The following is a 17,096-nucleotide window of genomic DNA, read 5'->3' as shown; positions in this document are numbered from 1 at the left end:
TGAGCTTCTCAAAACAAAACAAAAGTGTGCTATGTTTGTTGTTGTTATGTGCCTTCCATTCGATTTTGACTTATGGCAACCCTATGAATCAGCGACCTCCAAGAGCATCTGTCGTGAACCACCCTGTTCAGATCTTGTAAGTTCAGGTCTGTGGCTTCCTTTACAGAATCAATCCATCTCTTATTTGGCCTTCCTCTTTTTCTACTCCCTTCTGTTTTTCCCAGCATTGTTGTCTTTTCTAGTGAATCATGTCTTTTCATTATGTGTCCAAAGTATGATAACCTCAGTTTCATCATTTTAGCTTCTAGTGACAGTTCTGGTTTAATTTGTTCTAACACCCAATTATTTGTCTTTTTCGCGGCCCATGGTATCCGCAAAGCTCTTCTCCAACACCACATTTCAAATGAGTTGATTTTTCTCTTATCCGCCTTTTTCACTGCCCAACTTTCACATCCATACCTAGAGATCGGGAATACCATGGTCTGTAATAAGCAGCAAAGACAAGGGAGAAGCTGGTTCTCATATGAATGCCAGCAAGATGGACGGTACTGCACTATATAGACCAATGATTTGACTTCATGTGTTCATAATCAAATATTTTATTAGGACATAAAATAATACAGAGGTACTCTGCATGTGTAATATAGAAGAAAAAGGTAAAATCCAAATCTTATACACTGTAAATAAAACACAGTTTGCTAATCATGTCTACCTGTCATCCGTAATACAAACCTGGACCATTAGACCACCAGATAAATAATCAACCACTGGCCTCCAGATTTCAGAGAGTGTTTGAAGTGTGTTGATACAATGTCAAGTTGTTGTAATGTGCCTTCAAGTCGATTTCAATTTATGGTGACCTATGAATCAGCGACTTCCAATAGTATCTGTTGTAAACCACATTGTTCGGATCTTGTAAGTTCAGGTCTGTGGCTTCCTTTATGGAATCAATCCATTTTGTTTGACCTTCCTCTTTTTCTACTCCTTTCTGTTTTGCCCAGTATTATTGTATGTTCTACTGAATCATGTCTTCTCATTATGTGTCCAATGTATGATAACCTCAGTTTCATCATTTTAGCTTCTAGTGATAGTTCTGATTTAATTTGTTCTAACACCCAATTATTGCTCTTTTTCATGGCCCATGGTGTGCACAAAACTCTCCTCCAACACCACATTTCAAATGAGTTGATTTTTCTCTTATCCGCTTTTTTCACTGTCCAACTTTCACATCCATACATAGAGATCAGGAATACCATGTTCTGAATGATCCTGACTTTAGTCTTCAGTGATACATCTTTGCATTTGAGGACCTTTTCTAGTTCTCTCATAGCTGCCCTCCCCAGTCCTAGCCTTCTTCTAATTTATTGACTATTGTCTCTATTTTGGTTAATGGCTGTGCCAAGGTATTGATAATCCTTGACAAGTTCAATGTCCTCATTGTCAACTTTAAAGTTACATAAATGTTCTGTTGTCATTACTTTAGTCTTCTTTTTTTTTTTACAATAATTTTTATTCAAATTTTCATAAAACATAGAAAACAAAATCATAAAACATTCAAAGACAAAAAACAAAACAAAACAAAAATGATTAAACAAAAAAAAATAAAATGTTGACTTCCCATTTGTCACATATCAAATCAGTTATAGGTCTACAATATATAACAATCCTGTCTCTTAAATCATATTATAAAATCACTTTCCTCCAGTAGTTATCTTAATTAATCATCAAATCTCATAAACATTACTTTATTCTTTCCACAAAAAGTCAAAGAGAGGTTTCAATTCAAGAAATATATCTATCAATTTTTCTCCAAATAAACATGTCAATTAATCCATCTTGTTAATAATTATAATAATCTTATTGTCATAACCATAGTCCAAATAAACATTTCGATTAATCCATCTCATCAGAATCTGTTAGGTCCAATAATTTCAATAGCCATTATTCCATTATCCCTATTAGTTCCATCTTCCATCTTCAATAGTCCTGTTAAGTCCAGTAATTTCAGTGTCCAATCTTCCATTATCAGTATTCCATAATAATCTTGCTGTTGTAGCCATAGTCATATAATAAGAGTCTGATGGGAATTTCCTCTATCCCAAATATTTTCTTGCCATCCATTCTGAATAAGTTGCTGAAATACTGTTGTAAAGTCATATCTGTGTTCTTCTTTTTTACAAAATGCACTGGCTCATCTCTTAAGAGTTTTTCCATTGTCACATGGCTGCAGTTAATTCCATAGATTTTCTCTATATCAAGCTCCATCACATCATTCCAGTCCAGAAGATTATCCAAGCCATTGATAACTTTATCTCTAATATCTTCATTAATTTCTTCAGAGATAACGTTAAATTCCAAACAGTAGATTTTATTTCTAAAATCCATAAACTCCAGATCTTTTTCCAATTCCACATTTGTTCCAATCTCCAGGGCTTGTATCTTCCCTTTATTTTTTCTTTTCTCATCTCTGATCTCATTCTCCTCTCTCACAGGATCCCCTATTTCTTTAAGCTCCTGCGTCATTTTGCTCAGTTCAATTTTCAGCTCCTTACTACCCTGTCGCAGGGTTTGTTTCGTTATCTCAATCTCATCCATTATTTTCTGAAACATAATTACTTCCAGATTCTCAGCCACTTTCTTGATTGCCATTTTTAAAACCACAAAAACAAAGCAAAACAAAAATAAAGAAGAACCACTTCTTATTTCAGCAACAATTGGGTTAATATTCCGGGCTTGATGACATCACAGTATAAACAGAGCAACCTGCCTTATCTCTCTATGTTCAAGAATGCAAAACAAATTTAGTTCCCAGCATCAAAACAGTTAGTGGCGTCGTGAAGAAGCAGATTCGTCAAAATAAAATAGACCAAAAAGAGAATAGTCCCAGACAATATAATATTCCTCGGAATAGAAATCAGGAATAGAAATCCCTCTTCTGTTTATTATCTTTAGAATGCACTTCCAGGACAGCTTTTTGCGACAGAAACAGAGATAAGCTGTTAATTTCGTGAATAACAGAGAAGAGCTATATCTCACCCAGAAGTTGTCCAAAGCCGATCAATCTGACAAATCTCCTTTTGCTGCAACAATTTAAACCAAGTAAAAAAAATAATAGAAAGAAGGGTGCTTGCCTGTTAGTCCGTTCTCTCTTTAAAGAAAAGATAAACGTATCGCTTAAGCAGATAGAGCTTGTTAGGAAGTCCGTCCGGCATTGTTGGCTGGACCTTATCTCATAAATTAATGAAATCCAGTCCTCCCAACAAAAACAGGCTTTGAGGTTGATCTGTACGTTTCTGCCTGCCCGGGAGAAATTTCATCAGTCCAAAAAAAAAAATGTTCTGACTGATTTATATCTGAATAAGCTTCTTTTGAGGCGGGAGCCCGTCCCAAAAGCAGGCACAAGCGAAGTCACCCTTCCCGGAAGTCATTACTTTAGTCTTCTTGACATTCAGCTGTAGTCCTGCTTCTGTGCTTTCCTCTTTAACTTTCATCAGCATTCATTTCAAATCATTACTGATTTCTGTTTCTGCTAAGAGTATGGTATCTGCTAAGAGTATGGTATTGTCTGCATATCTTAAAATATTTCTCCCTCCAACTTTCAAACCATCTTGGTCCATTTCCGCTTTCCATATGATATGTTCTGCATATAGATTAAACAAATTGGGTGATAAAATACACCCCTGTATCACACCCTTTCCGATGGGAAACCAGTCAGTTTTTCCACATTCTGTCCTTACAGTAGCCTCTTGTGCAGAGTATAGGTTGCGCATCAGGACAATCAGATGCTGTGGCATCCCCATTTCTTTTAAAGCATTCCATCGTTTTTCATGACCTACATAGTCCAAGGCTTTGCTGTAAAGCACAGGGTGATTTCCTTTTGAAATTCCTTGGTCCATTCCATTATCCAATGTATGTTTGCGATATGATCTCTGGTGCCTCTTCCGTTTCTAAATCCAGCTTGGGCATCTCGCATTTCTCGCTCCATATATGGTAAGAGCCTTTGTTGTTGGATTTTGAGCATTACTTTACCTGCATGGAATATTAAAGGAATAGTTCGATAATTACTGCATTCCCTGGGATCCCCTTTCTTTGGAATTGGGATGTACATTGAACACTTCCAGTCTGGGCCATTGTTTTCTTTTCCATATTTGTTGACAATTTTTTGTCTAAATTTGTACAGATTGATGTCAAGTTAACCCATTTTAAGTCATTTCCAAGCTTTATTCAGCTATTTGGTTTTCTCAGGCCCCTCCAGATGTCCTTTTTGTTCTGCATTCATGATGATTTGTTCTCTTGATGGTATGGGGTGGTTATACGCTGTCACAGTTTCCTTACGGTTTGCACCTGCAAATATTTCAGGACAAATGTATTGCTTTGTTTCCAATCAGTGCATGTCCTGTAATTTGTTTATACAACAAACGTTCCAGTTTGGTTTTTTGTCATGCTTTTGTTGTGCTATAAAGCTGGAGTGCCCCTCTAGATGACAATCATGCAGAAACATTGGGGAAAGCATCACAGAACGAATAAAGCTGAATGATGTGTGAACATTCCTGCATAAATCCACCATTAATGCATTGTTATTGGGTCAACGACAAGTTGCCAAATACATCCACAAACAAAAAGCCACCTCAGTCTGGAGGGGCCCTGAGGTTTCGTTATTGCCTACCAGCGTCTTGAGAGTATTATCCTAGCTCCTGTTGGATCTACAGGAGAGGTTAGTATGCTTACAGGTGCTTTTTTTCTCACTAAAAATAAGGAGACAAAACTTTGGATCTGGGGTTAACAGTCACTGATATGTCTTTAAGGTTGGTTATTAAAACTCTCCAAAATCTGGATGCTGTCTTATCAGGTATCGCAAAAGTTTGCTGCCCTCTAGATCAGCCTTCCCCAACCTGTTGCCCTCCAGATGTTTTGAACTACAACTCCCATCAGCCCCAGTGATCACAGGGAGTTTATTTATTTATTTATTTCATTTCTACCCTGCCTTTCTTCTTCATGACTGAAACCCAAGGCGGCTTACATATGGTTCCCAAGCGGTCTCCCATCCAGGCACTGACCAGACCTGACCCTGCTTAGCTTCAGCAGAGTGCTGGCCTCGTGCCTTCAGACCATAGCCTGGGAGTTGTGGTCATAACCTCTGGAGGGCACCAAGTTGGGGGAGGCTGATCTATATCTTCAGTGTTATAAATGTGTTACATTAACAAAATAAAATAAATGCACAGATGAGTGCACTTCAGTGCAGCTAGTGTAAAAAAAAAAAAAGCTAAATGTTCACCTTTTAATTCACTAATTTCAAATCTTTCTCCCTTCCTCGTAGAGTGCCAAAGTAGTTCTTCTGGAAGACCTGGCCTCGCATCTGGGCATAAGGACACAGGTACATGTTTGCAAGTGGGGCCGTAGGCAGAGCAACAGTGACACGGGGATGCTGTTGAATGTGACACCACCGCCCCAGTCCCCTCGACTGAGGGCCCCACTCATGTGAAGGTGTCATCAGGATTGCATTTCCCCACTAGCAGCATCCCGTGACATTAGCTAGGGAAATGCACCACTGTGTGACATTACAACACAGAGGAAGGGTTCCTACATGTAATGGGAGAATTTGACACAGAGTTGCCCTTTTTTAATGTTTTTGAGACATTCCTGCGTCACTTTTAATTTCTTTTGATGAGAAAGAGAAATGCAGAAGGTCCCACGTTCAATCTCCAGCACTTGCTGGCATGGGTCCCTGTCTGAAACTAGGAACATTGGGAGCTGCCTTATGCTGAGTAAGATCCATCTAGATCAGTCTTGTCTACACTGACTGGCAGCCGCTCTCCAGGGTTTCAGGCAGGTGACATTCCCAGCCCTATCTGGAGATGCCGGGAATTGAACTGGGACCTTCTGCATGCAAAGCAGATTCTCTGCCTCTGAACTGCCTGGGCTCTTGCCAGGAGAAAGGGCAGGATATAAATCAAATAATAATATTTATTTATTAGATTTATTAGTCGCCCATCTGGCTGGTTGTCCAGCCACTCTGGGCGACGTACAGAATAAAAACATACAATACATTAAAACATTAAAATCTCAAACAGTAGTAATAAAACTATAGCCCTTCCCCAACTCTGGAGAGCCACTGCCAGTGAGCGTACACAATGATGAGCTAGAAGGAACAATGATCTGACTCTGCAGGCACTTCCTATGTTCAGAAGGCCCCAGCTTTGGTCCCAAGCATCAGTTCAGGCTAGGAAATACCCTTGTCTAAAACCCTGGAAAGCCATTGTCATTAAGTATGGACAATACTGAGCTAATTGGGGCAATGCAGTGGAGCACCTTGGACAGCTCCTTGGAAGTTCAGACTAAAACCCGGAGTAGATTCCACTGACACGGAGCCACCAGCCACCTCGGGGGCAATGGTTTACCTTGGTATAGCGTCACTTCCTATGCTCTTAGCCGGCTTTTCTTCTTTCGGAATGTCCTCTAAAACAAACACTTGCCAGGCCTTTGTGGAAAGGCTGGCATGTTGTGGTGTCGTCTGAAAACTTGCCAGTGCACCTGGAGATATGAGATTTGCTGCTTACAACGGTTTGTTTTCCCTCAACAGGATGCAATTAATAGAGTACAAGACCTGATGGCAGATGGAACGCTAACAGGTAGCAAGGAAAACATTCTGGGGTTTCATCGCCTTGTTTAGATTGAAACAGATGCCTGAATGACAATATAGCTGCACCATCTTTGGTTGATTTTTTTTTAATATTTGGCCGCAGTTTCAACCGAGTAACACCCCAATGTTGAAAATGTCAGCTGTTGGGGTAAAAAAAATTGCAGATGGGTTCAAAATAACAAAACGGAATGCGAAGTTTAAGGTTAGAAAACTCGCATTTGATGGTCGTCAGTTGATAAAAATGGCCTGGAACCAAATGGAGATGGGTAGGAAATGAAGCTAAATGAGACTGGGGGCTCTTGCGGGTGGGTAGGATGGGGGTGTAAAGGGGGAAAAGAGGCCACTCAAGAGCATCCTTCACCTTCCCGATGCTCACCCATGTGGCAGATTGGGATCAACTGGGCCTTTCACTGCTTTTGGGATAGATGGCAGTACAGGAGGGGAAGCATAACAACTGTGAGGGGCTTCCTCCTTAGCTTTCCCCATGGAGATAGAAATTGCATATATAAAGCAGTGGTGGGGAAGCGGCCAGGCTTTCCCAACTGGTCCACAGTTGGCTCCCCAATTGGCCAAGCCATGTCCACCTGCCAGGTAAAGACCTGACTGGGCCAAAAGGTTGCTGCTGTTTCACAGGCGCTGCCGATCAGCTTACCAGTGGTGCTTGCAGAGGAATGTGACCCTGGCTTTGCAAGCTGCAAAGATCAGCTGATTCTTGGGGCCTGCAAAGCGCAGTGCACATCTGATGACCGCTATCAAACTCAACTTGCGGGGGGGGGGGAGATCCACTCCCCACCCCCAATCTAATGTGCTGTTATGGACTAGGGCTGGAGAGACCCCAGTTCCAATCCCCTCTCAGCCGTGAAGCTTATTTGGGTGGCTTTACGCTAGTTACTGCATCTCAACCTAACCTACCTCACAGGGTTGTGAGGATAAAGAGGTAGAGTAGGGTAAAGCATGTATGGTGCCTTGAGATCTGTGGAGGACAGGCCGGAAATGTAATAAACGTATCCTCTGAACACCAGTTGTTTGGCAGGATGGCAGACGGCAGGAGCCTTTGTGCTCTGCTGTGGCCTTCCCAATAAAACTTTTGACGGCCACCATTGGGAACAGGTTTGTGGATTAGACAGACCGTGTGTCTGAGCCAAAAGGACTCTTCTTAGTAGGGCATGAAGTTTTTTAAGCATCTGCTTTGTATAGCCTGTTTTTTCTTAAATATTTTGTCCGTATTAGTCTGCCAACTAATTTATTTTTAGGTGATTGATCATCTACATTTTTGTCAATGAATTCAGCCTTGTTAAATAAGCCCCCTCCCCCCAAATTAACTAGCCTACAAACATTTCTATTTGTCTCCTTAGCAGTCCACTGCATTTCTGTAGTGGGTGGGGAGGAGGGGGCTTCAGACTGCTTACTCACCTGCATGGAATTAATTGTTGCTAGTGGCTACCAGGTGAATGCTGAGAGACATGGCTGAATGAATTTCTGTTGGGAGCTATTAGCTCCTGTACCCCTCCTTCAGTGTGGCATACCCTGGACAAGAGATCCCATCCCACCCTTGGCTGGCGATGATGAAGTGGTGCAGGAAAACCTGCCAAGAAGAGTAAAACACACACACCCCATTAGTGAGACACCTTAATGAGATCCTAATAGCACCAATTAATCAATTAAAAGTTACAGCCCTAGTATTTCTATCTTGTAGGCCAGCCCAAACATTTAGAGATGGGCTGATTAAGAAATCCTAATTAGGGAAAGACACTGATGTGACTGCAGGCTTTGGAGTTTAATTCCAGTCTGGCCTTGTCTGTAGGCGTAATCGATGATCGAGGCAAGTTCATCTACATCACCCCAAAGGAGATGACCGCCGTGGCTGAGTTTATTCGCCAGAGGGGACGTGTCTCCATTATGGAACTGGCTCAACAAAGCAATTCTCTCATCAACCTACAACCTGAAGCCAAGGGGGTGGCATAAGAAGGCAATCTCTTATGGATAGGAGGAAAATAAAGCATAGTTATGGAATGGGTAAAGTCTCCTATTGTTGTTGTTGTTCATTTATATATTTCTTAATGCCAAGATGGCTTCTAAGCAGTTTATAAAACATAAAAACCAATTGCACAACGTTGTTAGAATACAGAATAATAAAATGCACCATAATTAACATACATAACAATCCCATTAAAACAACACAGGAGGCTCGGGCCAAGAGATCAAGAGAATCTATGCCAACACCTCCATCTTCTAAAGCCAACGATATGCCATTACACATGTGGTCTCATATTCCAGCAGGGAGTGCACTTCACAGCACCAGTGCCACCAGTGAAAAAGCCCACTTCCATATCACCACATCATCAGGCTATTGTAAGACTAACCAGGTTCAATTTGTGTATCTTAATGCCCTTCCTGGGCAACAGAGGGGAAGTCGGGCTTTCAGGTAACCTGATCTTGAGTTTCCTAAGGCCTTTTATGTTAGTAACATGACCTTAAAACTGGCTTGGTGCCTAATAGGCTGCCAAATGCAGATCCTTAGCACAAGACACCACTCGCCACCCTGGCAGCAGCATTCTGCACTGGGGCAGCTTCTGGACCAGCCGTAAGGGAAACCCCACCTATAGCATATCGCAAAACTCTAAATGTGAGGTTACCACTCCATAAGCCACAGTGGCCGCTTTATCCTTGCTCAGAAAACAACGCACCAGCCATAGCTGATGAGAGTTCTGCACCAACAGAGGCCGCTGAGTCTCCGTGGACAAATACGGCTCTGAGAGCACTCCTAAACTGCATACTGTGACGCCCTTCCCTGGCTCTCCCTGTCAGGTTCCTACCTGCGCGTGGCTACTGCCTGTCACTAGGCACCACCAGGGACTCCACCAGTCCGGACTGTCCTTTTTTATTTTTTCTCTCCCCGCTCTAGCACAGATCTCAACAGATCCCCCTGCTAGGCAACCACCAGTCACGTCCTAATACTAGTATTCCCAGAGACTCTGAATACTGGTATTGTTATTCTCTTCACCGCTGCCACCATTTGTTACAGTTTCCCTTCAGCCTTGGTCATTACCTTACCCTCCCTTCTGGTCTGTGAAACCCCAACCAAGGATCAGGCCTTTGGTAAACCAAATTAAGTATTTATTAAAGATAACAAAGCTAACAAGGTCAACAAGATTTCTTCTTAAGGCACATAAGCATATGGTTTTACTCAATACTAATCCGAACTCCACCTCCCTCCTGGCAAACAACTCTCTAAACCCCACCAAGCAATCCACTCAGTTCTCTTCTCCCTCCCGATTCCACTCTCACTCTTCCTTTTATACATTCAGCCATTTTAAACACTCAGCCAATCATCTAGCATTCTACTGCCCATTCACTCCCCCTCCTCTTTCACTCCACTTACCATGTATCTTCTGAACAACCAACACTTACCATATATACATTAATATAGGAACATCACATTTTCCCCCCCTTAAACAACGGCAGAGTATTATTCCTGTTCCAGGATTTATACGTCGCGTTAACAAATAAAAGTCTCTATGGGGAAAATGTCTTTCTTTGTCTCTCCGTCTGGTCACGTCACTGCAGTCCCAGCCACTTGCCTGGAAAGTCCATTGGCCAGTACATTGTCCTTGCCTTTTATGAAGTGGAAGTCCACTTGATAGTCCTGTAGGGCCCAGGACCACCTCTGCAGCATAGTGTTATGGTTTTTCATAGTCTGCAACCATAACAAGGCCCGATGATCCATAGTCACTGTGAATCTTCGTCCCCACACGTATGGGCGCAACTTGTTCAGTCCCCACACGACCGCTAGGCACTCCTTCTGGACTGACGAATAGTTTTTCTCCCTCGGCGTCAGCTTGCGACTCAGGTACGCCACTGGATGTCTGGTGCCTTCTCTCTCCTGTAGCAAGACGACTCCCAGCGCCAGGTCTGACGCATCTGTAGCCACGATGAATGGTTTCTCATAGTCTGGTGCTATTAATATGGGTCCTTGGCACAAGGCTTGCTTCAGTAGATCAAAAGCCTTCTGACATTCATCCGTCCATACCACACGCTCAGAACACTTTTTCTTTGTTAATTCATGCAAGGGGGTTGCTATTTCCCCAAAATTTCTCACAAACTTCCTATAAAATCCAGCCACACCCAGAAATGCCCTTACTTGTTTTTTGGTTAAGGGGATCGGCCACACTTGTATTGCCTCCACCTTGCTCCATAAGGGGGTGATTTTCCCACTCCCCACCTTATGTCCTAAATAGATTACTTCCTTTAGTCCAAACTGGCATTTCTTAGCTTTTATTGTGAGGCCTGCTTTTCTTAAGGCCTCCGATACTGTTGTCAGGTGTTGGACATGCTCAGGCACCGACTTGCTAAAAATGGCCACGTCATCGATATAGGCCACTGCAAAATCTGACATGCCTCGCAACACAGTATTGATTAGCCTCTGAAATGAACTTGGTGAGTTCCTTAGTCCCATGGGTAAGGTCACAAACTCATATAACCCATCTGGTGTACTGAAGGCAGTTTTGGCTCTGGATTGCTCGTCTAGTTCCATTTGCCAAAATCCTTTACAGAGGTCTAACGTAGAAATAATGGTTGCTGCCCCCAATAACTCTAACATTGTGTCTACCCTGGGCATAGGATACGCATCTGGGACAGTAATTTTATTGATTAGCCGATAATCAATGCAAAACCTTGTCGTTCCATCTTTTTTCGGAACCAGGACAATACTTGAGGCCCAGGGACTGATGGATTCCCTGATCACTCCTAATTCCAGCATATCTTCCACCTCCTTTTTGATCTCATTCAAAACTTTCCCATTCACACGGTACGGAACAGATCTGATTGGGGCATGATCTCCAGTATCAATGGAATGTATAACTATACTGGTTCGGCCAGGTTTGTTGCTAAAGAGATTCCTATAGGTTTTCAAAACTCTCAGAATCTCTTCTTTTACTTCCTCCTTCACCTCCTCTGACCATTCCACTTGATCTACCCCTCCTTTGTCTTTGCTTTCCTGTACCAAATCTGGAAGTTCAGGCCCACTTCCCTCAGGGAATAAGGTAACTTGCAACACCTGTACATCCCTGGTATGGTAAGGCTTCAACATATTTACATGAACCACTTTGCTTTTGTTTAATTGGTCTGTGGTGATTACATACGTCACTGTGTCAAGCCTTTCTCTGATGGTATATGGTCCTTCCCAGTTAGCCTGTAATTTGTCATGTTTCCTGGGTATGAACGCCATAACCATATCTCCCACATCATACACATGTTCCCTGGCTGTTCTGTCATACCAGTAACGTTGCTTCTCCTGTGCTTGACTCAAATTCTTTTTTACCACCTCCATCATTGATGTTAATTTATTGCGGAATTCCAATACAAAATCTACTACAGATGTTTTGTACTCTCCCAGGGTTCCTTCCCATGAATTTTTTAATAGTTCCAAAGGTCCCCTCACTTTTCTAGTGAACATGAGTTCAAAGGGTGAGAAGCCTGTTGACTCTTGAGGGACTTCTCTATATGCAAATAAGAAGCATCCCAAACGTTCATCCCAGTCTTGTGGGTGATCTTGAACATAGCTTCTTATCATGCCCTTCAAAACGCCATTGAATCTCTCTGTTAACCCATTAGTGGCGGGATGGTAAGTAGTGGTCTTTAGATGTTTTAGACCACAACATTTCCACATACATTGCATCACTTCTCCCATGAATACACTGCCTTGATCCGTCAGCACTTCATGAGGGAAACCCAGCCTCATAAAGATTTTTAATAAAGCCTCTGCCACTACAGGGGCTTCTACAGATCTTAGTGCTTCTGCGTCTGGGTACCTGGTGGCAAAATCCACCACCACCACTAGATATTTCTTGCCATGCCTTGTGGGTTTGGAAAAAGGGCCCACCAAATCTATTCCCACTCTATAAAAGGGTTGTCCAATTATAGGAAGGGGCTTTAAGGGTGCCTTAGTCTTTACTCCACTTTTTCCCACCTTTTGGCATATTCCACAAGATAGACAATGTTGTTTTACATCTTTGGAGATGTTTGGCCAATAATAGTGTGCCGCCAATCTCCTCTTGGTCTTTTTTATTCCCAGATGTCCTGCACATGGGACATCGTGGGCTACCTCTAGCAATCTGGTTCTGTATTTGCTAGGTACTATCAATTGCTTCACTGGTTCACATTCATCCTTTCTCTCAGCGGGCATCCACAGTCTATATAAAATCCCATTTTCACACACAACTTGATTCCTCAGTTTGTCAGTGAAAGGAATCTGTTGGGTCAGGGCTTGTTCCTTTATTTGATTCAAACTGGTATCTTTATGCAGCTCTTCCCTGAATTGATCTGCTTCTTCCCCAGAGACCACTTGATACAGTTTGTCTCCTTCAGCAGGCCTGCTAGTGGTTGCTATGGTGACCTGAGGCTGGTTAACAGATTCCACCCTGTTTGTTTCAGCCCCCCTTAATATGGCTTCTTTTTCTCTGCCAATTTGCTGTCTGGTCACTACATATATCTTTCCTTGGGCTCCCATTACATCTCTTCCCAGTATTACTGGTTCTTGTTGCTGGGCATTAATGCCGACTTTATATCGGCCCTCTCAGCCTCTCCAAGTCATTTCCACCAGGGCCACAGGCAAACTTTCTGGTTGACCCCTCACTCCTTGGATAGTCACAGTTTCCTGAGGTAATATTACCTCAGATTTTATTAAATCTGGCCTCAGTAATGTCTGAGCGGAACCAGTATCAAGCAATGCCCAATAATTTGCCCCTTGTACACTCACTTCCTCTCTCAGACTTGAATCAAGGTCTGTTACTTCTGTCCAGTTTATCTGGCAGAACTGAACCTTTTTCGCTGTTTCTAAAGCCTTGGGCTCTGTTTTCACTGCCCTTGTCTAAGCAGGATTACTAATGGGGTTGGCAACCTCACATTGAAAACGTAGGTGCCCCGGTCTACCACACTTGTAGCATAATTTCTCCTCACTTTTAGGGTACACAGATCCACTCTGGGGTGTCCTGTGCCCTTCAGATTTTATTGGAGGACTCACTCGCTGTGGTACCACATCCCTTCTGCCAGCATTATATGGTCTGGGTTTAAAATCTCTTGATGTTTTCCCCACCCAGCCAGTTCTGTTGGAGGCGAAGTGATCCGCCATCTCTGCGGCCTCCTGCACCGATGTAGGAGAACGGTCTTTGACCAGGAGCCTTATTTCTGGTGGTAACTGATGGTATAATTGATCCAATATCATGAGGTTTTTCACCTCCTCCACAGACTGAGCTTTTGCACTTGTCAGCCATTTCCCAAATATGTCCATCAGTTTTGCCCCCAGCTCCACGAAAGACCTCCCTGTCTGTATCTGGCAGTTTCTGAAAAGCTTTCTAAAATAATCAGGCCCCAGTCTGAATCTTTTAAACACTGCTTCTTTGAATTCAGCATAGGTGACGGGCCTGTCTGAGGGGAAATATTGGTATACCTCAGCCAATTCCCCTTTAATCAGGCTTGATAAATACTGCATGTATTTATCTTCAGGTAGCCCCCACAACTGAGCTGCTTTTTCAAAGGTGCTGAGGTAAATTTGAGGATCTTGACCAGGCTCATAGACAGCAAAGTCCTTTGGAGTAATTTTTATTTTTGCTCCATCTCTGTCTTTCCTTGTCTCCTCAGAGTGAAATTTCTCTCTATCAAATTTTAACTTTTCTACTTGTAATTCAGCATCCAATGCTCGTTGCTTCTCCCTCTCCTCAAACCCCAATCTCATTCTCTCAATTTCCAACTCCCTCTGTTTTTCCTTCTCTGCACCTTCCATCCTCAATCTCTCAGCTTCCAACTCCCTCTGCTTGTCTTTTTCCTCAGCCTCCCATCTTAACTTCTCTCTCAAGTACTCTATATAAGCGGGATTGCTTAAATATCCTTCTGGGGTCTCTTCTCTGACAGGTTATTTTTGCTGGGCAGTAGCAAATCCTATAAGTGCTACCCTCAATTCATCTACCCCTTTACCCTCGTGAGGTAAATTGAATGTTATGCACTTCTCCACCAGCTCCTCTCTTTTCATTTTTATATATTCAGCCATGGTCACTCACTCTTTGCCACACACTCTTTGCCAGTCACTCTCACAAGTAATATTGTTTTGTTATTTCTGTGTGCCACACCACTGTTAGGGATTCTCTAGTATTCGTATCTCACTGCTACAGCCAACACCTGTGACGTAGTCTCCTTTGTCACCACGTGTCTTTGGGACTCTCTTTGGTTCGTATCTGGATTCTCTGTTGTTCGTATCCCACCGCTACTGCCACCACCTGTGACGCCCTTCCCTGGCTCTCCCTGTCAGGTTCCTACCTGCGCGTGGCTACTGCCTGTCACTAGGCACCACCAGGGACTCCACCAGTCCGGACTGTCCTTTTTTATTTTTTCTCTCCCCGCTCTAGCACAGATCTCAACAGATCCCCCTGCTAGGCAACCACCAGTCACGTCCTAATACTAGTATTCCCAGAGACTCTGAATACTGGTATTGTTATTCTCTTCACCGCTGCCACCATTTGTTACAGTTCCCCTTCAGCCTTGGTCATTACCTTACCCTCCCTTCTGGTCTGTGAAACCCCAACCAAGGATCAGGCCTTTGGTAAACCAAATTAAGTATTTATTAAAGATAACAAAGCTAACAAGATTAACAAGATTTCTTCTTAAGGCACATAAGCATATGGTTTTACTCAATACTAATCCGAACTCCACCCCCCTCCTTCTCCACTCTCTCCTGGCAAACAACTCTCCAAACCCCACCAAGCAACCCACTCAGTTCACCTCATCCACCACCACTCTCACTCTTCCTTTTATATGTTCAGCCATTTTAAACACTCAGCCAATCATCTAGCATTCTACTGCCCATTCACTCCCCCTCCTCTTTCACTCCACTTACCATGTATCTTCTGAACAACCAACACTTACCATATATACATTAATATAGGAACATCACACATACCTCTTTCGTCAGAGGCAGTGCGACTTCATTTTGGAACTTTAAAACTGTAGAAATGAGGCTTTCTAATTGCAAGTGCATATTTGCTTGTTCTAAAACATTTGGTTGAAACAGTAGGACTACAATGGGAACAGATGCTTGCTGAAGTCTTTTGATTAAGTTATTCAGTCTTGCTCAAGAATGAATTAACAAACTGTGTGTGTGTGAGAGAGAGAGAGAGAAAGAAAAAAAACAAATATGCTAAACAGTCAAGACTTTGGACAGAAGACTTGTAGCCTCCACCCCAACTGTGTTGCACTACATCAGGGGTGGGGAACCCTTTTCAGCCGGGGGGCCATATTGCCTTCTGGAGGGGCCACATGCCAGTCGTGAGCAGGTCCACGGGCAAAAGTAAACTGAGCAACCAATGTGCAGATTGTACCTTTGTATAGTAGGCTGCTTTCTACACACACTCGTATACCTCCCTCTATCCAGGTAAGCAAAATTCATAATCAGTTCTAAGTGGGCAAAAATACTCAAGGAAAGGGCGAAAAAGGGCCGGTGAGAGGTGTCGGCTGAGAAGAAGGGATGTGGCTGGGGAGAGGGCTGGAGGGCCGCATTTGGTCCCACCCATGCACCACACATACACCCTGTTAGGGCTGATGGGAGTAATGATCCAAACCATCTGGAGGGTGCATGGTTGGTGAAAGCTGCTTTAGAGCTTTGGGGCTGCCAGCTTTCTGGCTCTCATTCTGACTTATACAGAGCTCTGCTGTACTTCAGCATTTGCCGGGGTCTGCTGGGCTGGTTCAACCCTGAAGGTCAGGAAGAAAGGCCTGTGCCTTTGAATAGCAACAAAAGTTTTCAGTCACCAGTAGTGGTCGTAATACCCAAAGTGAAGTATCAGCAAAAGAGCAATGGTAATTAGCTGCGTTAACATTCTCTGTGGGTTTGGCACACAGTGGTGATCCCAGTCGAAAAAAACGGACAGTCCTGAAGGAGAGGGTAATTTTCATATGGAAAGGCAGGTTGTAGTCTAGTGAGCCTTGAATGAGATGGTAGCATTCTGGATTGCTTCACTTGAGGCTCCAGAATGAAGATACCATTTTTGAGCAAACTCCCTGAAAACTTTAAAATAGAAACACATGCACCTGTAGCATGTTAAGGAAAACCTTTCAAACTAGCCCTCACCCTGCAGGCACAAGAGCTTTGTTGTAATGTAAGACAGCATTCAAAAGTATGATTTCTTCCGCATACAGTGGTACAGCCATCCCTGCAATTTCACTTGTTAACACTGAGAGCTCATCCAAACTCACCTGGATAATCCACATTTTGCCTATTCGCGTTGTGCTTGGATAGTCCTCACTTCTGTTTCCCCCCCTCTTTTTTGCCTGTTTTTTTTACTTTTTAAAATGTCCAGAAAACCGCTGTTTTTTCGGCCACACATCAAACATTATTTCCGGATTCCCCAAAGTCCAACCTCTAACTCCACCCCTATGAGCCAATTGGTCCACAGAATATGACGTGTGC

At 43.0% G+C, this 17,096-nt stretch overlaps 1 protein-coding gene and 1 long non-coding RNA gene across 3 annotated transcripts in view; one reads left to right on the top strand and one right to left on the bottom strand.

Annotated features, from left to right (window-relative positions):
* The window catches only part of DDRGK1 (DDRGK domain containing 1), a 41,939-nt gene extending 33,278 nt beyond the window's left edge, over positions 1-8,661 (top strand). For both annotated transcript variants that reach the window (XM_061583514.1, XM_061583515.1), the window contains 3 exons: positions 5,318-5,374; positions 6,581-6,629; positions 8,445-8,661. In XM_061583514.1, coding sequence (XP_061439498.1) covers positions 5,318-5,374; positions 6,581-6,629; positions 8,445-8,605 — 267 coding nt within the window. In that variant the 3' untranslated portion in view covers positions 8,606-8,661. The remainder of the gene's footprint in view (positions 1-5,317; positions 5,375-6,580; positions 6,630-8,444) is intronic.
* On the bottom strand, positions 2,416-17,019 carry LOC133363880 (uncharacterized). The gene is made up of 4 exons (XR_009757788.1): positions 16,883-17,019; positions 8,054-8,225; positions 6,399-6,531; positions 2,416-4,344 (listed from the first exon to the last, which is right to left on the bottom strand). It is a non-coding gene; the product is annotated as an uncharacterized LOC133363880 (long non-coding RNA).
* Between the last annotated feature and the right edge of the window lie 77 nt (positions 17,020-17,096).

Source organism: Rhineura floridana, chromosome 9 (assembly GCF_030035675.1).
Source record: "Rhineura floridana isolate rRhiFlo1 chromosome 9, rRhiFlo1.hap2, whole genome shotgun sequence".
Taxonomy (NCBI): domain Eukaryota; kingdom Metazoa; phylum Chordata; class Lepidosauria; order Squamata; family Rhineuridae; genus Rhineura; species Rhineura floridana.
This window is presented reverse-complemented; position numbering and strand designations above follow the sequence as displayed.